This window comes from Penaeus chinensis, chromosome 3, assembly GCF_019202785.1.
Source record: "Penaeus chinensis breed Huanghai No. 1 chromosome 3, ASM1920278v2, whole genome shotgun sequence".
Lineage (NCBI taxonomy): Eukaryota > Metazoa > Arthropoda > Malacostraca > Decapoda > Penaeidae > Penaeus > Penaeus chinensis.
Window position 1 is genome coordinate 7735322 of NC_061821.1, and position 25000 is coordinate 7760321.

A 25000-nucleotide genomic window follows, 5' to 3' on the forward strand; every position below is an offset into this window, starting at 1 on the left:
GGATTTCTTGATTGTGAAAATGTATTAACCGTTTATGCTCTTCGGTTTGATTTATAGCAGTAGTGATTTTCCGAAAGTCTCGTAGCGTCTGTGTTACGTTGAAGCATATCTTATTGTTGGTAGTTTTGTTATGTAACTTTTTTTTCCAGACAGAAGGCATGTTGAAGTGGATGAACAAAGGAACGTCGAGATAGATGGGCAATGACTCTATAAGTTGAATAAAGACGGATAAAATATAGACTTCGATAGAGTATCCAACAGCAGCGGCAGATTAGCGACCCGGCTTTGTCAACCAGGCTTTTTGTGACCCGGCTTTTTCGACAAGGCATTTTTTTTTTTTCATTCGCCAAGGCTTTTGCGACCACCGTTAGAATTTTCGATGCGACCCGATGACGGACGAGCTTCAGTGATCTCGGGGAATGCTTTTGAGGTTGCGCGGGTCGGGGGCGCTTATCGGAGGCTGAGCTGCTGGAGGAGGTGAGGGTAGAGTAAGAGGGAGAGAGGGAGGGGGAGGGAGAGGGAGAGGAATAGAGGGAGAGGGGGAGGGAGGGAAAGGAGGTTTGTATTGAGAGGTAGTGGCAGGATGAGGGGGGTGTGGTGATGGTGGTTGGGGAGATGGAGGAAAGGGGGATGGGGTGGAGGCGGTGGAGCGGCGAAGAGGGGGAGGGAGAGGGGGGAGGGGGGAGTTTGGAAATGAACTGGGGGGGAAGGGAGAGATGGCGATGTAAGTGTAGGAGGAAGAGGAGAGGAGGAATGAAGAAAAGAGGAGGAAAACATGCTCTTAGACGGAGAGTGATGAGATGAATATAGAGAGATGATGATAACAAGGAAGATACGAACCCAGAAAGAGATGGTGATTGGATGAAGCCGGTATTTTAAGAGGGAATTAAGAGGGGGGGGGGAGGGGTGACGAGATGAAGCAGGTATTTTAAGAAAGAATTAAGTGTGGGAAGTAATGAAAAAAGTGAAAATCTGTGGCGCCATTAGTGGTAAGAAATACTGTCGCCGGGTCGTTGTGTTGGCTGCTTGCCTGCTTGTCCACCTCGTTGGCATGCGCAGGGAGAACTTCATTTTTTTTCTCTCTCTCTCTTTCTTTTTTCTCTTGCTTAGGAAGTGTGGGGGGGTTGCTTGATTTATGGGCGTGGCGTAAATCCGTAGATTGACTCGAAAAATATCAGCAGCAACTCTTTAAAAAAAAAAAAAAAAAAAAAAAAAAAGCCAAGAAAAATGAAAAATGAATTATATTCTTTGAAAAGTTTTCAGTTTGAAATGTGCATTCAAGATTGGTGTTGCGATCAGATGTAAAAGTCTTTCGCTATCTGTGTGTGTATGCGATATACTCCAAAATATAAGAGGCACGAAAGAGGGCATTATACTAATTAGCGAGGTCTTATCGGGCGATCATTACGGGCCTTCAATGCATGCGCCAAAGCCATTTCGTCCGCGCGGCTTGGAGTCAGGAACACACGGCCGTCCTGCCCCTCCTTCTTTTCCTCCTTCTCCTCCTCCTCTTTCTTCATCTTCTCCTCCTCCTCCTCCTTCCTCTCCCTCTCCCTCTCCCTCTTTTTCTCTCCCCCTCCTCTTCCTCGTCGTCCTCGTCCTCTTCCTCCTCCTCCTCCTCCTCCTCCTCCTCCTCGTCCTCCTCCTCGTCCTCCTCCTTCTCCTCGTCCTCCTCCTCCTCCTCCTCCTCCTCCTCCTCCTCCTCCTCCTCCTCCTCCTCCTCCTCCTCCTCCTCCTTTTCCTCCACCTCCTCGTCCTCTTTTTCTTTTGTTCTTCCTCCTCCTCCTCCTCCTCTTCCTCCTCCTCCTCCTCCTCCTCCTCTTCCTCCTCCTCCTCCTCCTCCTCCTCCTCCTCCTCCTCCTCCTCCTCCTCCTCCTCCTCCTCCTCCTCCTCCTCGTCCTCTTTTTCTTTTTTTCTTCCTCCTCCTCCTCCTCCTCCGCCATGACAGGGAATGTTGCTGTCTCGCCACGAGGAACACGCGAGGATTGTAGATTTCCGATAACGAGATGCCTGCGGTGGCGCTGGAGGGAGGGGGGGGGGGAGAAGAGAGGGGAAAGAAGGGGAGACGTGTGTGCATGGTGGAGGGTCATGAGATAGTTATTAAACCTTCCGAGGAGGAAGAGGGAGAAAGTGAGGGATAGAGAGAGGGAGAGATGAAGAAGTTAGAGAGAGAGAGATAGATATATATATATATATATATATATAGAGAGAGAGAGAGAGAGAGAGAGAGAGAGAGAGAGAGAGAGAGAGAGAGAGAGAGAGAGAGAGAGATAGATAGAGAGAGAGAGAGAGAGAGAGAGAGAAAAGAAAGTGGAGGAGACAGACAGAAAGGGAGACAGATAAAAAAAAAGAGGCGAAGAGAAAGAAAAAGGGGAATAGATCAAGAATAAAAAGAGAGGAAGGAGAAAGGGAGAAGGAGAGAGAAAGAGAGAACTGCAGTTGCCAGCGCGTTGTTCGTCTAGGGATCGACAAGTCCCCACACAAAAAGGGTTTATGGCGAAACTCCGCGACTGCTTTTAGAACTTGCCATTGAAGTTGGCCGGGGACTTCATTTTCCTCATTAAGGCGCCTGCGAGAATAGAATAGCTCGCGAGAGGAGCCCTGAGATTGCCTCAGGCGAGGGGAGGGAGGGAATAAGGAAAGAGAAATCGAAAGCTGATAAAAAGGAGCGCTGGCGGTCGAAAGCATGGTATCTAAAATGCGAGCGGGGCATTTAAAGCCGTTGGTGTTTACGGTAATTAAGGAGTACAAAACAAAGCCTGCTGTTGCGTATGCATGACAGAGACGACGCTCGAGAATATTAAACAGGCGGAGGTTGAACTCCGTACTGTTGCTACCTGTCCGTTCTTTAATTATACCTTGGAAGTGGTTGTTAGGAGCGCCAGATGGGTAATTGCAGATAAGGTAATTTTGGTGGCTATTACTGCCGTACAGGTTGGTTGGTAAAGATTAAAGTGGGGCTTGTAGAGTGTATTGTTACGTAAACGATACTTGTGGACACGAATAAAATTGAAAATGAAAGTTGGTTGTAAAAAAGTTTTTGTTTGTGTCCGTCTCTGTTTGTGTGTGTGTGTGTGGGGAGGGGTGGAGTTGTGTATAGTTTGTTCATCTGTGTAAAATTCCTGTGTTTTCTTGGATAACAAATGTGTTTTCAGATAGAAAATGCTTGCAGAAGGATTTTAGACTTTTTCCCCCCTCTTCCGTGTTTATGTTTAGGACAGAGACGTCACATTAAATACTCGATGAATCCGAGGCGTTTCCGCTTCCCCCGCGGCCATATTAAGAAGCATCGCCGGACCTGCAGCCGTCCGCGCGCCCGGCTGTGATTCATTTGCGGGTCGACGTACATGGCAATCGGTTCAGTGTCGTGTCTGGCTGAATCGGAAATTCGGATGAATAATTAGCAGCCTTAATCGTGTGTTGAACTAAACACGGTTAGATGGCAGTCATGTATTTCTAGTGGTCGTCACTTTTTTTTTTTTTTTTTTTTTCCTGCAAGAGATATTCTTCATACACGTTCCTAAAACTTTCTGCTGGTTTGGGAAAGCCGTGACAATGAGACTGTAAAGAATTTATTGAAAGCGGGTGTGCGGGAGGGGGGAGGGGGGAGGGGGGGGGTAGAAGGCGGGAAAGCCAAAATTTTAACGAGGCTTTGCAGCTGTTTGGTGACGTATCGTCTCCTCGCTTTTATCGTCCGCGCAACACTTATTTTGAGATACGGTGTCAGTCACCCGCGCCGTGTGAATGTTTCATCATGCTGTTGATGGAAAATTTAATAGAGATGATTTGGGGCTTGGCGAAAACCGGGCGAGAATATTTATAAACCTTTGTTTTGAACTTTTATCCTCGCCGTGGTGTTGGGGACCAATATAATAAATGGATTTTCAACCACGTCAGCGCTGGGTGTTGAATATTCATGCCCTAACGAGTTTTTTTTTTCCTTCTTGCAGCGAGGAAAAAGCGGAGAGCATCGCAGAGTACAAGGATGAGCTGGAGCAGACCAAAACCATGGTGGCCAAGCTGCGGCAGGAGGTGGGCCATTTTCTTGCCTTTCTTTTAACGTTTAAAATGCGACATTTACGACAATTCTATTATTGGAATGTCTTATTTTTGGATAGTGTTCAGTGTAGGAGAAACAATTCTTGATATTTTGTTAATATTGGATCTAAACATTTTATCTATTGGGATGTATTTTTTACTGATTGTTGAATGGTAGAGTGTTTTTGTATGAGGGTAAGACGCAAGTGAGAAATTTGTAATTCAGATTTTTTCCCCTTGTGATCACCTATTGTAATTTCCATACGTAGATAATTATAGTCCATGAAAATATCAGCATATTCATGTACTCCCCCCCCCCCCTTATACTGACCATCCATACTGACCCTTCACCCCCTTTTGCAGAACGTGGAGCTCGTGCAGGACGCGCGGGCGGCGAGGGCGTGGCGGGACGAGGCGGACATCCTCCGGGAGCGCGCCAGCCGCGTGGAGGCCCTTGAGCAGGAGGTGGCGCGCTACAGGGACAAGATGGCCGACATCGAATTCTACAAGACGCGCGTAGAGGAGCTACGTGAGGACAACAGGTACTAGGAATGAGGAGAGAGAGATGCACATTCTCAGAAGAATTAATTAAATGATGGATAAAGATCACAAGACATTTTATTACATTGTTTCAAAATAACCTGGTAGAGATGATTTGGGGCTGGACGAATACGGGGAGAGAGTATTTATAAACCTTTGTTTTAACTTTTAACCTCGCCATGGGTTGGATATCAATATACTAAATGGATTTTCTCTGTTTCTTAGAATTTTAGTCGAGACGAAGGAGATGCTAGAGGAACAACTAGCTTCCTCCAGAAGGAGAGCGGAACAGGTGCTGGACCTCGAGAACAACATCCTGCAGTTGAAGCAGACAGGTCAATCAAATCAGCATCGTAGGTTTTCCGAGATCACTTTTGTATTGTCTTTGAAATCCAGTCAAGGCAAGAGCTCGGATTCATTATTAAAAAAATGATTATTACATCTGCTTTCAAAGAATTATTTAAATGAGTAACTAGCACAGGGAAATAATACGATCGTGGTATCCCGCAGGAGCGCGATGCTGAGCGCGAGCGGCTTCAGGAGGTGATGGAGGAGAACGCGCAGTTGCAGCTGAGCAACAAGAACTCCCTGAGTGAGTCGGCCACGCTGGTCGCCCAGCTGGACCATCTCAAGTCGCGGGGGCCTCTCAATGGCTCGAGCGTGGGCAGCGACCTCATCGGCGATGCCCAGGCGAGAGTACTCAAGCTGCAGCTAGAGAATCAGAGGCTGGAGGCCGAGGTGGAACAACTCAAGCGCGACTCTCTCCTGGCTTCGGCTGACAAGTTGCTGGAGCTGGAGAAGGAGAACAAGAGACTGTCCATCAAGGTACGTCTCGATTCGAATCGCACATGAAATGACGAAAGTAAAAGCATGATATACTCTGAAGGGAATGCGTTTTCTTAACCAGTGGCGTCTGTTCTTAAATCAAATTTCTCTCTTTCAGGTGACACAGCTTCAGGAGGTGAGTCAGAAGGAGAGGTCGCAAGTGCTGGAAACACAGGGAGAATCTGAGCAACGACATCAAGAAATACAACGCCTTCACCAAACCCTTAACACTGTCAAGACCAATTCCCAACGCCAGATTGATGAGCTTCAGGCAAGTAAAAAATAGGATAAGATATTGTAGTTTTCTAGACTTTTAGCGTTTGAATATTAAGATCACTGCTCACAATTTGAATTATTATGCATTAGTAATCCTGTATTTTATACCCAACAGCAAGAAAATACTCAGCTGGTTGAGTTGATTGAAGGACTCCGAGAGCGGCAGAAGAAGACCACAGACACCAGACTTCTTGATGTAGAGTCGGAGAACAAGAAGCTACAGGACATCAACCTGCAACTACAGAGTCAGGTATATTGTATAGATCATTAGCATTCATTTGATTTCTTCCTGAAAGGTTGTAAATCTGACTTTGAATCTTCGCTCTGCGTTTTTAATTCTTCACCCTTCCATTGCATAAAATTACTGTAGTCGTAATTCTCATATGCAGTATTTCAAGTTTTAGTTTTTTAGTTTGCTTGTGTGTAGTGATAATCATGAAACAAACAAAATGCAATTATATTTTACTGTTGATTTCTTTACTGTTAATTCTCTCTTTGCCTGTTATTTCAGTTGTTTTCAATGGAATAGTACATGTGACATTTATTGCAGGTATCACGCCTTGAGTATGAGAAGCAGCAGCTGAACAGACTGACTGAGAGGCTTCGAGAGAGTGCAGACAAGTTATCTGAAGTCGAGCACCAAAAGAATGAGATTGAACGGGAGAACAGAGATCTGCAGAAGGTAAGTATTTGCACTTTTAAGGTTTATGTATATATCTATATATGTTTTTTGTTCGTGTATTAGTTTGAAGTTCAACCTTAATACTTGAAGCAGAGTGATGTCAGACAATTATAAGATTAAAACTCACAGATTAGTTAGAATTCATAGCAAATCTTATAACTGTCCCTACTACTTAGCAATGGTTTACCTTAGCATCTCTTAATATAACCTCAGAAATTAGTCCTGCAAATAGAGGCTCAGGGGATTTAGACCTACTTATCATATGTCGTTTTATATTCCCTTTTAGGTGATATAAAAAATGTCTGTTAGTTTCCGAGGTTATACTTATGTGTGTATATACCATTATCATAGCTCGATATAACAGCTTATGAAATGAGTGGTAGTTTTTTTAGTATTGTACTGTTAAACTGTGCAAGTAGATTCTGTAAAAAGACGGGTGGTATGTACAGGCCATTGCTGCCCTGCGTGAGAGCTGTGAGAAGCATGAGACTCTGGAGCACGACTATGCCAGCCTGGAAGTGGAGTTTAGCAGAGTTTCTAAAACTTTGGCCAACATGCGAGAAACTGTGGCAAAGGTAAGTGGTTACACCATAAAGAAATTTTTATGTTTTCCAATGTGCATGAATTCATCCTTTTGTTTTTAATCGAAACAACATTTACTGCAGGAAAAACATTCTTTCCTCTATCTAAAAATGTTCATTAATATAGATATATATCTTTATGTCTGTCTAATGTAAGAAGTGTTATGCAGATTCATTTCATAAACTATTCTTCACTGCAGCTTGAGAGTGCCCAGAGTGAGAAACTCCAGATGCAGGTGGAGGTGGAACGCCTCAACCGCTCAATGGACAGCCTCAGGTCCTCATCCGTCCGCATGGCTGACCTGGAATCGGAGAAGGAGACCCAGCTGCAGCAAATCAACCTCCTGCAGCATGAGTTAAAATCCCTGAAGGCCCAGAAGAGCAGGGCAGAGCAGGCAGAGTTGGAACTGCTGACAGCCCACAATGAGGTGCAGAAGAAGAAAAGGACTCTTGACACTGTGCAGAAGAAGTTGGCAGAATCAGAGAGAGAGAAGGCTGAGTTAGAGAATGAGAACTCTAAGGTTAGATTTGCAAATACTTACTATGTTATACTATAATAAAGTGTATAAAAAGTGCAGTACTGGACATAGGTGTTTAACTTCTTAGTGAACTTGAAGAATATTGTGTGAAATTCAGCTCTTTCCTAAAAGTTATGGATTCTCTTGTCTAGAAAGTGTATGAAATGACAGAAAGGCAATTTTATTGCACTAGTATAATTCCATTCTGTCAGGCTTAGTTCCAACGGCAAAACATTTTTAAATTAGGATGTAGGTAAATGTTATACTTATGAAGATTTTCCTTTAGGTTACGACTGTTTTGGTCTATAGAAATTCTTTAACCTTGAATTATTTTTGCCCTGCAGCTTCAAAGAACAGTTGAGACCCTGAAACTTTCAACCAAAAAGCTGAATGACATGGAAAGAGATCTCACTGAGCTGGAGAGTACAAATGACCGGCTGGATCGGGAAAATAAATCCCTCCAGAAAGAAGTAAGAATTATTCTAGCGTTGTTGCAATAGTAATTCAGCCAACCTTTGACACACATTGTATAAGTGGTCAGATTAAGTTTATTTTTAGTGGAAAAGTGTTTCGTGTTTTTTATCTATTTTTATGTTTGACAAAGGTTACTAGATTGCGTAATGCTATGGAGGTGAAGGATGGCCTCATTGACGATGCTGCGAGCAAAATATCCACTCAGGAGCGAGATATTAAGAGACTCAACAAAGATGTAGAACAGTTCAGAACAAGTGATAACAGGTATGAGTATAATTTAGGTACCAATGTTTTTTTTTTTATTATGTATTTGAAAGAATACTTCATTCAATGTTATTAACTCTTATACTGGTATGAATATCAAATTGATGTTTATATGATAATTAGAGTTGGCTGTCATACCTTTTTAAAAATGAATTTACAGAGTTCGAGAATTAGAGAAGGAGAAGAGGGAGCTTGAACAACAAATGATGACTGAACGTAAAACATTAAGTTGCTTAAGAGAAGATTTGGTTGCAGAAAAGGTGAGGTCAAGTTTGCTATTGTAAAGTCAACATAGACCATATGCAATTGTCTTAAAACATTTATAAAAATCATTACAACTTTTGATTATTGTCATTGTCATTCTCATATTATTATTATTATTATTATTGTTGTTGTTACTATTGTTATTATTATTACTCTTTATTATTTTATTAAAAATGAATAAGTAAGATATTGAAAATGTTTCTGATTTTGTTGTTCTTATTAAGAAAAGTAATCTTAAGGATAGTGTTTTAACAAAAGATGGATGTTCTTAATTCCCAACAGGTCAAGACGCAGCAACTCTCCAACCAGCTTGACAGCCTGAGATCGGACCTTTCTAAGCTTGGACTTAATGCAAACAACCTGACTGCTCCAGCTTCAGATAATGATGATGAGTAAGTGATTGATAGGTGTTTGACATATTTTGCTTGCAGGGAATAGGAGAAGTTTTTATAGTGCTACATCTTTGTGGAATGTTATGTTAGTGGGTGGGAAGAAAGAAGCTGCCATACATGATAAGGCATGCTTTTAAAATGGAATGCATGTACATTATATTTCATGTACTCTGATTGTGTATATATACCTGGCAAAAACTATTTATGAATAGAAGAGGAATAAGACTGCTTCCTTTACAAAATTTCCTTGGTCATACTAAGAACGGCTTATGGTTTCAGCGAACATATATCATGGATATTGCGGAGCACTATAAAGTCAGACAGGTAGAGTTGCAAAGAAAACATGTAAATGTACGTTTGTCAGATATTTATTTGCAGCTTTACCTACCTTTGCGCTGATTATGCAGTGTTAGCCTAAGGAATATATTATGGACACCTACACAGACATGGGCAAGAAGGGGTATTGTGGTGGCTTGTTGGATATAAAGAGAAGATATTTGTGATTTAAGTGAAGGAGATATTTTTTGAACAAAGAGAGTTGATATGGGGACCTGTTCTTTTAACATATACAGATTTTTTTCCCCCTGAAGATTATCCTTTTAGGTGCAGTCATTTACATTACATATTGATAATAGGCTAACCTTAAACCAGTAACATAGTACAGTTACTGTAATTTCTCAATTGGGCATATATTATATACCATATATATATATCATATATACTATACATTTCTTACCAGAATAAAGTGGTCCAATCTAAAATATGCTTCTATTTTTTCTTGGAAACATTGTGTTGACATCAAAGATAGGAATGTTTTTGATTGTAGACTTACTGCTATGCATGGCAGTGTGGCATTAAATAATATATATACTGTATATGCTTGTTTCTTTTTTTTTTTTTTTAACTTTTTCCGTAATTGTTAGCTCTATGCTTTTTGATAACTTGGATGTTGCAGTGAACACTCATGAATAACATGCAGCTTTCTTACTTAAATCCTGCTCCTCTCTCCAGCCGATACAAGGCGCTAGAGTCAATGCTGGAAGAAACCCTGAAGAGAAGTGTGGAAGTGAGAGAGGAGAAGATCGCCTCCCTCGAGTCAAGGCTGAATGAGTCTGTCAGCAGGAACAAAGAACTGCGGAAGCATTTGATGGAGGTAAGATACATGTCCCCAGTTCAGTTCAGTCTGCGTACATTGTTATAAAATTGATATAAGAATAATTACTGTTTCACTCGCAGTTCCTGGTCTTTGTAGAAATCCATATTAACAATGTGTGGATAAAAGTGTGTACCTAAACTCTAAATTTTTATTTCAAAGGTTAAGAGCGATTTTGAGACCTTGCGTCAACGTCACCAGGAGGAAGGTATTATTGAAGATGTGTCCAAGGAGGTGGCAAAGCTTAGAGAGTCAGTTTACCGCACTAATGAGGAGGTTAGTAATTTGGTAGTATTTATCTTTGGAGAATTTTTAAGTAGAAGAGACTCTTAGCATTCATTTTTTATGTGTTCCATATTGAATTCAGTTTAGGTCCATTGAATGTATAAATAGTGTATTTGTCTTTTTGTGATAAGTATGTATGGAAAATTTCATCCAAACTTCTTTGTCTTGCAGAAAGGTAGCCTGGAAAATGAAATATCTGAACTCAAATCTCAGGCAGCAAGTTACAGGGAGCAGGTTTGTGCTCTTCAATCTCAGGTGACATCTCTGTCCAACCAAAACACTGTCCTATCCCAGCACAATGCAACACTTCAGGGTGAAAATGCCCGATTGCAGGTGGAGAATACAACCTTGCAGTCACAGTCAGCTTCTCTGATTGCTCAGAATTCTGCTCTCCAGACTTCTGCCACTCAGAGTGAGGGTGAAAGGGATAAGGTGAGCAGTTGATACAGTTTTCTTCTTTGCAGTTTATTGCAGCAGAAATCTTTGAATTTCAAGAGAAATCATCATTCCAATATTATTGGACTTCTGGAATTTGCAATTTTTTTTTCTTTCATTCAGGTTCGTCGTACTTGTGACGAACGAGGCAGCCGCCTGAACCAGCTGGTGGCTGATCATGAGGCTCTTCAGCGACTCCACCAACAGCTGACCAGAGAATACGACAACCTTATCAAAGAACACAACAACCTCAAAACAACTCACAAGAATCTAAAACTAGAACAAAAGGAACTCAAGGTTTGTAATATTCTGTTATATGTGTATGAAAGATTTTTTTGGGTTATACATAATGTACACAAGTACTTTTTACTCATTGATCTAGTTTTTGTTTAATTTGGGAAAAATGAAAGTAAATAAGAAAATTGTAAATGTTCTCAGGAAAAGCAGAATGAGATGTCAGCTGGTGAAGAAGACTTGCTGAAGCTACGTGAAGCCTTGGAAGCAGAGATGAACAAACTTAAGACAGATTCCACTTCTCTAGCTAATCTCCGTGGAGAGCATTCAAGACTTAAGGTATGTTATTTTAAGCACATTTTCTTCAAAGTAATAATAAATATTCCAAGTGAATTTCTTTCTCTGTTATTAAACTGTGAATCAGTTAATAATTAGACTTTGTATTCATGTACATCTGACAGGTATATTTCATTTATGGCACTTAATATACCAGATACTGTAATCACTATATGGATTCAATACCCATCTTGCATTTATAAAGGTAAATTAGTTGACCATTATTATCTGTCAGCCAGTTCTTAGGAATTAAAGAGCTGTATCTTCCAATTTTAGGATGATTTCCGAAGTCTTTTCTCTGCCAATGAGAAGCTGAGATCTGAGTACAAGAGTCTTCAGGGTGACTATAAAGCCATCAAGACAGAGAACAACACTGTGAAGCTGCGGTTAACAGAGCTCAATGGTGAGCTTAATGACACACGAGACCAGATGGCTGCATTGGATGTAGAGGTCTCCAAACTCAATAATAAGTGCCAGGTAAGAACCATATGTGGGTCTTTATATGTAATTGTAAGCAGGTGATATCTATATCTTTCTTGTTTTTTATGGTGATTTTAGTTACACTATGCAATAGTCTTTTTTTAATCATAAGCTAAATTATGTCAGTAAGAATAACAGAAAAATGAGGAAGACCACTTAATGAATCCTATGAAAATGCTGTTGTAATTATTGTGATTATCACCATAGGTTCTCCAGACACTGAACGTGACTCTTGAGGAAGACAGGAGATCTCTGATGTCACAGGTGTCACTGTTGCTCACACAGTACCATGACCTCCTCACACAAACACTGGAGGACAAGCAGCACTTCCACCAGGAGGAGAAGAATTTCACGTAAGGATCCCATTATATGAAGTGACTGTGAAAGAGGATTCTCTTAAGCATCAGAATTATGCTGGGAAAGTGCAGTTCTAGGATACATCAATATTGATGAAGTAGATATGTGAATTCATTTGAAATTAATCCTACAATTCACAGCTGGCACTAAAGCATAAATGCAATTTCAGGGACAAGCTGAACAACCTTCGGCGACAGAAGGAGAAGTTAGAGGAGAAGATCATGGAGCAGTATCGACGTATGGATAACTCGCCATCCAAGAAGTAAGGCTTTGTCCCATTTGTTCTTTTAATTTTGTCTTTATTGGTAACAGTTCATGTGGTGATAGGATGTTCTGTCTATTTATATGGGTGAAGTGAACTTGTTTTCTGAACCATATCAGTCATTATATTTGCTATGCTTATAGCTGTATGTTAACAAGTACAGTTGATGCCAAGTAAGTCTCTTTGTGTCTGTTGTTTTTTGTTTTGATTCTTAATAATATTTCCCCTTTTTTTTTTACTAACATTTGTTTCTTGGTTCTCTGGGATTGTGGTTCCTTGTAAATGTGTCTAAGTTATTTCTTTGTTTATGGAAAACTCTGCTCAATATACAATTTCTTAACCTCAACTATTTGTAATTGTATGATATAGTGTTAATATTTTCACATGCATTTGCAAGAGAAATAGTTGTTAAGGGCAAGCAGATTTTTACAAATATGGCTTTCAATTTATTATAACTTCACTCTTCCATGTCAAAGGAAAGAGAATGGATGTTAATTTTGATTATTTAACAACTAGATACGGCATATTATATTCCCATTCACATTGCAATCAGTTCCTAAGTAATTCTTATGGCATTCACCTGAAATAGTCATCTATATAAAAAAGAAAACCCTGCTAGTTCTCCTAACCTCAGATATATGCTGATGCCATTCTTAATCTGCCAGATAGTGCATCTTAGCCATAAAAGACTTTAGGAATGTAATGGAGTAACGCATCCCTTTCAAAATGGTACCAGCTGTGTCACATGCTGTATAGTAAACATATGGTGCATAATATTTCTTTATTGTGACAACATACTCTGACCTCTTACTTGTGCTTCTGGACATCTGCTTCTTTCAGCTTCCCCAGGTATTTTTTACAATTCTGTGATGTTGGGCTGTGAGATGTCCAAACTGTGGAGGATTATAATATTTTACATTAGTTTAAACTTAGAAACTTTTGATTGATGAGTGAGATAATTAATTGAAAACTAATTAGATAGAATGATATTGAAATCCTTGTGCCAAATGATTTTAGTTGCATTTGTGCATATAATGTATGTATATATTTTTTTATTATTCTTTAATTAAATTGTATGACTTGGTGGTTGGTTCCTATCTCCTGTTTTGTATTTGTTAATGAATAATAATTTTCTGGATTAGACTATGGGCAGTGGTTGTATGTTTGTGATATCAAGAGGCTGGGTTCTCAGGATCCAAAGATTGTTGTTTTTGACAGAAGTCATTTTGAAGAAGTTGGTGATTATCTTTTATGTGCATGGAAACATAATTTTTTTATGATTATTTAATAATGTAAAGATATATTAACACTCACTTTGATATAAGCTATAAGGAATCTTTGGCATGAGACAACAGTTTTTTGAGTTTGTACATTTTTACCAAGATCTAAGAATGAGTGTTTTCCCACGCTAGGTTATCACCGGGCTGTGTGCCGTACTCGTAAGTAGTATATGGACAATGTTCATTTGACTGCTGTGTGTTGCAACCCCATCTTCTATTACAGTTGGTTCTTCTTGTGATGACTAATATCAGGAATGTTTTGTATGCAACATTGTAACCTCTGTTACTTGTATTTCTGTAGGTGTAACTTATTAACTTATAAGTTTTTGAATGCATTTAATTGCTTGTTTTGTTTGTTGAAGAGTATATTTTCATATATTTCCACTATATAACATTGTTGCTGAGTGTTGTACAGATGAAGAGCCATGTGTAATTTAGAAATGTAGTTCTTTAACTTTTACATCTATCCTAATGAATTCTTTTAGATCTTATATTTACCTTACAACAAAGGTTAGTCTTGTGAAATTCCCCCTGTGTCTTACAGAAAAGAAAAAGGATTTTATGTGTGTGGTGTAATATTGTTTATTTGAGACATTATCAGGATGATGAAAGATATTCTCAAATGTGAGTTTATGCTTTCAAGATTTTCTGAAGTGGATGAAATACTTGAATAGCAAAATTTAATCAGTGGTCATTGTGAATTGCCATCCCAGACTGTGCCCCCTTTCTTTTTTAATCAAATACACAGTACACAGAAAGTGACAGCAATTTATTAGATACAGTTTTTTGGTTAAAGATTCCTGGATAAAGAACTTCATTGCTACAAGACCACACTAGCTTTTACCTGGTTCCTATTCTCTCTCTCTCTCTTTTATTTTCACCCCATTTTCCTATTTTTCATCATTATGACATTTATATTTTCTCATAATGTTTGTCTTATTTTTCTTTTGTTCTTTCTCTTATCATTTCCTTTTGTGTCCTTTTCTCCTTTTTTTTTCTAGGTTCTTGATCTATTTTGACCTTCTGTTCATCTTCTTAATTCCTTTTCCACTTCCAACTTCATTTTGTAGTAATGAGTTCCAAAATCTGCTATAAGAAAAGACACGGTAACAGTTTATTCATCACCAAAAGCTTTAGATGTTGATTTGGACCTACACCTGCATATTTCCCCTTCTTGTACTGTGCACATCACTCTTTACTTGTATTGTTCACGAGGATAATAGTAACAATAGGTTGTAGATTACACTCCAACACGTCACATTATGCAGGACTTGTGGCATGCTGACTGCTCTTTACTTTTTGTGTTGTATCAATTTTTGTTGTTGGAATGATTTTTATCTTAATTCATACTTTTATATATAAGTATAATGATGTGGTTTTGTTAATCTGTTGAATCCAAATGTTAGTGTTACCTCTCTGATGAGTGGGATGATATTTTGAAGTAATCAGTAACAGATTATTTGGTGCATTTGTTTCCCTAATGAAATGTTGATATATATTTTTTTCTTACTGAGTGTGAATAGGTGAAAGGGAAGATATTTACTAAGAGAGCTTGTATAACCAGATTCATTGCATCTTATAAAGGATTTATTTTTTATTTTTATCAGCTTGTGGCAAGAAGAAACAGTTGGTTGTAATAATTTTTAGACTGGAAAGTAACAAAATGTGAATGTTAAAAAAAAAAAAAACTATTTCACTGTTTTTGCAAATTTTACTTAGAAAGTTGAGAATTATAAGAAAACAATGCTTGGCTTTGTATTTTTGTAGACTTTGATTTGATGCTAAAGTTTTTATTTCTGTAATCCTCTAGGAAAGGCTTTGGCTCCAATCTTGTGCGACGAGTAAGGAAAGCTGGAACTGAGCTGATCAACAAAGTTCCCAGGGTAAGTTATGAAATAACTGAATGTATATTTATACTCTAAGGATATTGCATGTTTTAAGTTATCTAATTATGATGAGTTTCTCCTTGTATGTTTAATTTAAGAATCAAAAGTTTCTTCTTTTTCATCTAACAAAATTTCATGCTACTATCTCCAGAGCGGACGCTCAAGATCCAGAGGACGTGACGAAGGAGGAGAAAGCCCTGATTCTTCATCTCTTGGGTCATCTTCGCATGCCAACGATTCTATGGACTCTGGTTCTGAAACGCGGCGCTCCTCCCCAAACCTCCCACCTTCTCCTCCCCATGACAGTGAAGTAGCAGAGCAGAGAATGGGAAGAAATGGACAGACCCCCAATCATTACAGGAAAAGTTTACCACCTCTGAATGATGTCTTTGCCTCACAGATTCTCAGGTACTTAAATATTTTTTAATTTGATGCTAAAGTTGTTTAGTGGTTTCAGTTGTAATTTACGTGATTTTGAATTTGCACTTTAAGGAAAGATAACCCAGATAATTCCATTTTATAATAAAAGCTTATAGCAAGAGAGATGAGTTAAAGGCATTTCTTAAAGGCATATATAATTATACCTGGAACAGAAATTTTTTTTTTTTTTTTTTTTTTTTTTTTGTATGCTGAGCTTTGTTGAAAGCAACTAATATATTCAAATAATATCACAGAGGCTCAGTGTCATCAGAGGATGTGGGAAGTTTGCAGTCAGGTGATGCCAGTGACAGTCACCAGGAAGACTCGCTGTCCACTGTTACAGCCGGAAGCGGGACTGCAGAATTGAGCCGAGCAGGGTCCAGACGTCCTGTATATCTCACTGAGGATTCGGACTCCATACCCACCCGTGATGTAGGACCTGAACCTCTTCAGAACAACCAGGTATGAGTCTTTTCCAAATCTTGGTTGCTTTGAATATTTTCATGAATGTTTAGATATACATTATTTCACAGTCAACAAATTCTTGAGTACACAACAGAAATTATGTAGAATGTTAACCCAGGTATTATACCACAAATTGTCTGTAAATTTCATGTTAGTATAGTAAAATGATGGATTATCCTATGTATAGATAATCTTTAGAGTATATATTTACATGAAAACCAATTAGAAGGCAGTACATTTCATGTAAAGACAAGATTTAGAAAGATTCAGATTATACAAAAAAAAAAAAAAATTCTAAGAGTGAAATCTTCCTTTCCAGAATCGAGGCAGAGCTTCATTAAGGAGCAATGCATCTTCTTCAATGAGCCAACAGGTGATGAACAGGTATGAAACATACCTTTACTTGAGAGTATGGTGGAGGTGTTTCTTTACTCTTCTTTGTTTGCAATACTATCTGTCGGGATTTGTATACATCAGATTTTGCAAAATATTTATTTGATTTTACATCATAACTAATGTGGAAATGTGATAAATTATTTAGGAGTTACAGCAATGTACACAGCAGTCTACCCCCATCCACTCCAAGGACCCCAACCCCAGGGGGAGTGCCAAGATCATCAACGCCCAAGACTGGTGTTCGGAAAGAACGGGCAGTAGACGACGAACCCCCTACCACTCCCCGTTTACCACCCCGCGCCGATCATTCCTCCAGGTATATAAGGAAGACTGCCATGATAGGGCTAGTTGCCACTTTTCCCTAATTATTTCAGAACCATGCATTGCTGGAAGTTTTAGAAGTATCATTTATTATTTCACGTATGAGGTATTCTTAGTAATCTAGTAATTCTGCTTATTTCATGATTAGTGATCAACATTATTATTTGATTCATGATCTGCTTATTTAAGTCCCTATTGCTCACTTTAGGCTAATGCTAGTTCCCTCTGCAGTGCGCCACAGGTTCCCCCAAGATCCCGTCGTGGGTCCAGCATAGTCCAGCAGGACTCCCTAAGCTCTAGTCACTCAACTCCTCCCCCTGAGATCCCAGACCTTAAGCCCCCCAAGCCACCACCACGTCCGCCTCCTTCTGACGATACACCTCTGAAACAGTCCAAGGATATTGTGGATAACTCGGTGTGGTATGAATATGGATGTGTTTAGTTCACCAGTGAAGTGAGATATGGACTCCTGGAATTAAAAGGCTGGAAGAAAACGGAGGAAAAAAAAAGAAGATAATAGGAGATTGCTTCTCATATATGTCTGTTAATCTGTGTATCATAAATACAGCATCCAGTTACTTGTGAAAGTCAGTCATCCAATAAGTAAATAAGGTCTATATATTCCTTATTGTGTATTCTCCTAAACTTCAAAGTGTACAGAGTCTTTGTGGCTGATGTCCTCTGTATAGTAAGTGGAGGAATAGCCTACCTGAACTTCATTATAACTTCTCATCCAAGAAGTTCTGGTGTTCAAATTGCAATACGTACATGGTGCATGACTTGCTGTAGTGACTTCAGTACAGGTGGTTCTGACTGTAGTTAGTAAATATATTTGACATCAGCTGATCTCAACAGTTTGTAATCTGTTAGGTTGATCAGGTATGTGTTATAAGAATTACATTCTCCAGGTTCATATTATTTTGTATACTGCTTTTGTGATTTTGTTGTAAATATTTCAAAGGGCACAACAGTTTATTTGTACATATATTTGTAGTCAACTCTTGTAATAATTTTTGTCATGAATATGTCACCATATTTTGATTTTTCTATATATTAGTAGAGAAATCCAAATGAAGTGTGAACATCTTGTAATTTAAAGCATATCATTTTCATTTCATCTAGAACAGAGATCTTTTTTATTTACATATTAGATTAATCATTCATATACCCTCGTAAGATAAATCCAAATTTGAGTCATTAAAACAATGATGTCCTGTGGCTTGTTAGTCTTCCCTAAAGACACTGACTGGATTGTGCATCTTCACTCATATTTCTTTCAAAATTAACATTGTTACTGATTTTTAACTGACCATTATATCATTTATATGATATTATGATCTGGTAGGCAAAAAAATACTATTATTTACCATTATTTTAAGGTAAAACTTGCTTTTTCTCCATTTTCAAATCTGTTTTGTGCTTACATTTTTAACCTTTTAGTCAAAATGTCAATGTAACATAGCTACGTTAAACTCATTCAGTGGGTGAAGTATTCTGATTCAGCTACTCATTGTCTTAAGGCATAGATGATGTTAGTTCGTTCAGTCAAGGTGTGTGCATTTGTAGTGTTCCTAATGGCTACAGTTGTAGCCTCCTTGTCAACTTAGAATGTACAGCCATGCTAATTAAATGCTCGTTGTGAAAGAAAGACTCCTTATGCTATTGTCTTCAGTGCAGGTACATTGTTTTACTTCAACTCCAATCTCTATGAATCAGTGGCAAATCCAGTGCAATGTTACTAGCCAATTCTGCAAGTTTCGTTGGTACTGAAGCTAGTCTCCCAAATGTAAAGAGGGATAAGTTTAAAATTTACACTTGCAATTAGCTTCTGAATATAACAAAATTTATTCATGTTACAAAATCAAAAAGTCGAAACTTTAAAATGTAGGATCATGTAACAATCTCTCTCTTCCAGTGTTAAAATTTGTCTAGTGCATTTCTGTACATTTCCAGTGTATTAATGATTTCTCACCTCACCATTTATTGACTGTTTCCTGTGTGAAACATAATATTGTTCAGCTTATGACTGAAGTTGTCTTTTAACTTGACACTTACTGCTTCAAGATTGCAGGACAGCATGAAATGAAAATAAAAATATGAATGTAAAGGTGGTTTTATTTAGTTATACAAAATATATACAGGACCTTTTTTATTACATTATGCCCAGAAATATTATATCATATGCAACAGGGGAAAAATACATTTCAGTTTTTAAGCAGTAGGAAGGGATTTATTAGGACAGTTTTAAAGGGCAATATGATAATCTCTGGTTTAAGGATTGGTTTGACATAAGGAACATGGCAATCTCAGGGAAGGAAGAACCTTTCATATATATAATTATATATTTTATAAACAAAGTTCTGCAGTTTCATTTCAAAAAATAATACCAACTGACTAAACTTGGATGCTACCCATTTCGACTGGTACATTTCTAAAACTGGGGCTGCTGAACCTTAAGTCTTGTTATGAAAAAGTAATCAATCTTGTTCCACACTACGTCTTCATTTCATAACCAAAGCTTAGGTTCTTTAGTAAATCCCAAAAAGGAAAAATACTGCCATGTGACTTTTACATTTCAGAAAAAATATGCCAAAATTAAATCTTGTTTTCACAGACACTGTGGATAGATAATTCTGCTACAGCACCTTACAAGACACGCGAGCATCATAGCAGTGAACAGTGAGGCCCAGTGGACCAGGAATGATGCTAAGGACACTAAACATTTACAATTTCAATATCTACGTATAAGAAATAGATCTATAACACTATCAAGAAACTTTCATGAACTAGTAGCAACATTCCTGTTTATCTGGATCTCACAAGACACCACTACACCACAGGAAGAACACTGGCAATATAACCTAATCTAAACTGACTATTTTTTGGTCACTTTTACAATCATTGATTATAAAGTATTTATGTGATATATGTATATATAAATGCCAATAGTAATTATTTACATCTCATACATGCATTTTAAATATGTCGGATAAGTTAGACATGACTAAAATAAAGCACTCAAGTCAACTCAAGTACACATGAGGTTGGCTGGTCTTGTGCAAATAAATGTAAAGGCTACAAAAATTAATATGTACACAATATATTTCAACAACCTCTCTGACTATGGCAACAGCACTCATTCTTGATTTCAAAAACTGGTATGATAACAATATAGTTGACTAATTTATATTCATTTCCATGATAAATTCATCTTGGCCATAAGCCAAAGTTACATCAGCTTGCATTCCGTTTCATAATGTTCTCACTATATTGGGTTTAAATGAACAGAATGCTATACGCAATATCACCAGTAGCTGACAAAAGAAACAGTGTGCAGTTTATGATGTTTTGGTTTCAGTTACATGAACAACACATCACTGAAGATCATATAATAAAGGTAGCAATACCAAACGGCCTAATTTAAGCATACTTTTCATAAGCATTGAAGGTCAGAGAAAACCTTGTATTTTCACAGCTTCACTTCGTCAGAAAGTGAACTAGGTCAAAGGTGGGCCAGGACGGATATTTCAGCATCGGTGGTTTGGTGTTGTGATGGCGCTGTCACATAGTTTGAATTTGAACCTGACACTGTCACAACTACAGCATCGGAACCAATTACTTGCGAAGAGTCTGTGGTCTGTACAATGGTAACGGTGTTGTCATCTCTCCTGCTGTCCTTCTTGGCTGGCGGCAGCACGGAGTCCTCCACCACTGCTACTTTATCTCTGTCCACTATCTGCCCGGCTCGTAGGGAGCCGTCCTGTGAGGGCGGTGCGCCGGTGGAGTATATGGAATCGTGCGAGAGAAACGACAGACACGAGGGATCTCTGGAGTGGGCAGGGGCTACGTTGCCCCCAGGGTGAGTTGAAGGAACCGTGTCAGGATTGTGGGAAATGGAACCCTCGCGGGACCGGTAACTTGGAGGATGACTGTAGTTACTCTCCCGTCCTAATGTATTCACACCTAATCTGTAATTGGAATTTGTTGTTAATAAATCCTAAAAATCAAACGTGAGATCATAGTATACATAACTGTATGTTATTTGTGAATATAAACCAGTTCCAAAATAGAATAACTTTTAAATAATTTTCAAAATGAATATATAGTTTCGCTTGAACACGAAAATAATTCAAATAACATTCGTAAATTGTATGACGATGAAAACACGAGGTAGATAGCCCCCAATATACCATTTTTTTAAAACACAAATCTTCGTGATTACAACGAGCCTTAATGCACGGTCTACAAAACCACACTTTCAAATAACTCACCCTCTAAAATTATGGGTCCCAGACCGGTAGGTGGGCGGGGGTGAGGGTGCTTGCGGCGAGGCATTGTGGGCGTGGTGTCGGTCCAGGAGCAGCAACCGCAACCTGTATTCCTGCATGGATGCCTGGTAGCTTGGAGGCGGCGGCCTGTACTGGAACTCTGGGTACATCATTGCTGTAAGATTACATCGTTATTCAACACTGGAACATGTTGGTGATATATTATCTCCAACATTAATATGTAAAATGGAATTCTGATGTAATGAGTTTATAATATATGCATTGCCAAAAATATCCAAATTTACATAATAAAATCATACACGTTTAAGCTATGCATGTGTCCGGAGGATAAATACACCATTAATCTAACAGAAATTAAAACTGCTTTGAATAAAATGACTTCATAATCTCACCGGCATAAGGGTGGTGAGGGCGTCCGAAAGCCGGTGCCATCCGCGCCATGAAGCGGCGTGGCTCTCCTCGTGCTGAATCATGTGGCGCTAGACCCAACATGACCCTACATGGGGCGTCACGAGAGGTCAGATGCCAGGCCACGCCCGATACCGTGATCAGAACGATACCAACACCTGCAAGAGAAGGACATGATTAATTTTAGCAGATCCTCACTTCATTTTGTGTTAGAAGTATGTTTGCAGTTGGACGCATCCATACAGGCACGAACACACACGAAAACACTGACAGATAGATATACAGACAGGTATATAGATAGATGGGTGTTAAGACAGATAGACAGGCATACATAAAGGCAGACAGCTGGAGAGAGAACGAATATTAGTCTCGTGCATGAAATCCAATCCATTTTTAATAATCTCCAGACGTCGCAATGCAAACAGACCCGCCTTTGATGTTCCACCTGCAATGTCCAATCAAAGGCAATCGATTTTTCACAGCGAGCCCCGAGGATGAGACAAGGCATTCAGCCATGTCGCCTAAAACGGCAATATCCCTTTACCAACACAATTAACATCTCGGCGCGACACCTGCTTTGGCTTTTCCACTCGCATGCTCATTTTTTTTCCACATGCGAGAGGACTGGCTAGCACTCCAGGCCTCCACAAGCTCATAATCACCTGTGAGTGGCAGGGTTCCATCACAGCCTGGCCGACGCGCAGCCCCATATGGCGTCCCCAGACACACGCGTGATCAGGTTTAAATCTCCCAACTTACCCAGCTGTGTCTCCTGCCTGCCTCCAGGAAGTCCGGAAACAAAACTGTATGTCACCCGTTGCTTTTTTTTTAACCTTCCTTTACCTCATTTGCGCCTTTGCCCTTTTCTCTCTCTTTTATTTTTCTGCCTCTATCATTTCTCTGTCTTTATCTCTCCCTCTTCTCCCTCTCTCTCTCTCCCCTCCCCTCCCCCCTGTCTGTCTGTCTGTCTGTCTGTCTGTCTGTCTGTCTGTCTGTCTGTCTGTCTGTCTGTCTGTCTGTCTGTCTGTCTGTCTGTCTGTCTGCCTCTTTCCTTTACGTAACATTGGAATCTGGTGTCAACCGTCTGCGTCGACCAAGTATAAAATCGCGCTTCGTCCGCCCGCCCGCCCGCCGCCCCACCGCCCACATCCGGCCCTTTCAACCCGACGCGCCGGAAGTACCGATGCTCAGCGTTACGAGGAAGGAGGAACCGCGCGCATTCGGAGTCGCCCCCCCTCCCCATCCACCCTTTTCTTTGCGCGGAGGAAAGCGAGATAGAGCTGACTCGGATGACTTCGAGACTGGTTGTGGTTTTGGTTGGAGGTTGTGATGGTGGTTGGCGGAGGGGCGCATGAGGTTGGGGGGTTTATGAGCCGTGGATGTTGGTGAAAGGTGTGAGGGAAGAGGACGAGGAAGAGGGAGAAAATGTGATACGGAATAAGACATAATTGAGCGAGATGATGAAGAGAAGAAACATCAACGCGGCGAAGTTAATAATGAGAAAATACGACTAAAAGAGGAAAAGGAGGAAGGCGCGAGAGAGAGAGTAATATAGCAAGCCCACAGATGAACTCTAATGGATCACTTCCCGTCCACTGCCGCGTCCATCCACCCCCTCCCTGTTCTCCCCCTTCCCCTCCCCCTCCCCACCTTTCAACTGCTACTAAGTTCTTCGCAGGATTAAATCCCACTCCCCCCCTCCCATGCCCCCTCCCATGCTCGCCCCCGTTGCTCTACCCCCCCCCCCCTTCCTAACTGCCTGCTTACGGCCAACTTGGGTGTTCGACAAACTTATTATTAAACCGCAGAGATTGACCCTCCAGCCCCGTGCGACCTCGTCTCGGCGGGTCGCGTTATGAACAGCGCCTGACACGGACAGAAAAGGAAGAGGGGAAAATCTCTCTCGCTAGCATTAGCAAAAAAACATAAACTCAGACACACACACACGATTATCTATCAATCTATCTATTCTTTATCTGTCTGTATATCTAACTATATATCTATCATCTCTGTTGTATATATATTTATCTATCTATCTATCCATACATCTATCTATCTATCCATACATCTATCTATCTACCTATCCATCTATCTATCCATACATCAATCTATACACCACCCTACATACAACTACATCCACACACGAAAAACCGAGCGGCCATCCCTTCCCACGCGGCGCCCGTGGTTACCTAATAAGCCCTCCACGCGCCCTCTCCCTATCACGGCCGACGCGTAGGTCCGCAGCCTGGAGAGAGAAAACTGTGAGGAGAACACACACTCGCTGCGGAGGTCGCGAGAGAGAGAGAGAGAGAGAGAGAGAGAGAGAGAGAGAGAGAGAGAGAGAGAGAGAGAGAGAGAGAGAGAGAGAGAGAGAGAGAGAGAGAGAGAAAGTAAGTGTGTGTGTGTGTGTGTGTGTGTGTGTGTGTGTGTGTGTGTGTGTGTGTGTGTGTGTGTGTGTGTGTGTGTGTGTGTGTGTGTGTGTGTGTGTGTGTGTGTGTTCCTGTCTGCCTGTTCCAGATATCCCTCTCACGTAGGGCAACGCAGGCCTAAATAAAGCCTATTACACCCCCCCCCCCCCGTTCTGTACTGGTCTTTGGTCTGTTGCGTGGTGTGCCTGGCATTAGAAAACACCCACTACTAAGCCTGAACTGAAATAAATACAAACTGTATATCATATTTATCCTTTTTTAATATCAAAAGAAAAATAAGCCCAAGATATGGCCATTAGGAGCCTCCAGACAGATACAAAAATAATGACTCGTGTTAACACATGTCTCCCTCCTTCTCCTCTACTCCCCCCCTTCCCTTCTTCCTTCCTTCCTTCCCTCCCTCTCTCTATCCCCTTCTTCCTTCCTATCCCCTCTCCCTCCATTCCTCCTTCCTTTTTCCTCTCTCTCCCTTTCCTTCTTTCATTCCTCCTTCCTTCCTTCCCTTCTCTCTCCCTCTCTCCCCACTCCCTTCCCCAACTACCCTCCCTACCTCCTTCATTTCTCCTCCCCCTCTCCCCTCCCTCCTCCGCCACCCGCCCAGCGCTCTCTCCCCATGTCATTACAGCCCCTGGGTTATTGCCCTCCGCGCCCAGGGGACCTCATACCCTCGTTATGGACACTCGACTTGACACACATTTCCTCGGCGGACT

General features: G+C 40.2%; 2 protein-coding genes across 6 annotated transcripts in view; one reads left to right on the forward strand and one right to left on the reverse strand.

The window, feature by feature from the left end:
- Positions 1-4803: 4803 nt before the first annotated feature.
- On the forward strand, positions 4804-19271 carry LOC125038952 (girdin-like). 5 transcript variants are annotated; one of them, XM_047632657.1, is made up of 26 exons: positions 4804-4931; positions 5089-5403; positions 5522-5674; positions 5795-5929; positions 6230-6361; positions 6811-6936; positions 7143-7463; positions 7805-7930; positions 8065-8198; positions 8359-8458; positions 8745-8854; positions 9866-10007; positions 10170-10283; positions 10464-10724; positions 10851-11024; positions 11166-11300; positions 11574-11774; positions 11985-12130; positions 12304-12396; positions 13809-13835; positions 15487-15559; positions 15714-15970; positions 16237-16444; positions 16767-16831; positions 16989-17159; positions 17396-19271. In XM_047632657.1, exons 2-26 carry the CDS (start codon positions 5125-5127, stop codon positions 17604-17606), a joined length of 3894 nt encoding a protein of 1297 aa, XP_047488613.1. In that variant the 5' UTR covers positions 4804-4931; positions 5089-5124; the 3' UTR covers positions 17607-19271. The 5 variants fall into 5 exon arrangements, with proteins under 5 accessions (XP_047488613.1, XP_047488621.1, XP_047488638.1 ...); XM_047632665.1 differs by having other exon boundaries at positions 16998-17159; XM_047632682.1 differs by having other exon boundaries at positions 16767-16820; positions 17396-17613.
- Positions 19262-25000, reverse strand: part of LOC125038981 — a 10052-nt gene continuing 4313 nt past the window's right edge. Inside the window, exons 2-4 of the mRNA XM_047632702.1 lie at positions 21846-22019; positions 21436-21607; positions 19262-21132 (exon numbers count right to left, since the gene is read on the reverse strand). Of these exons, the coding sequence (XP_047488658.1) occupies positions 20667-21132; positions 21436-21607; positions 21846-22019 (812 nt within the window). The 3' untranslated portion in view covers positions 19262-20666. The remainder of the gene's footprint in view (positions 21133-21435; positions 21608-21845; positions 22020-25000) is intronic.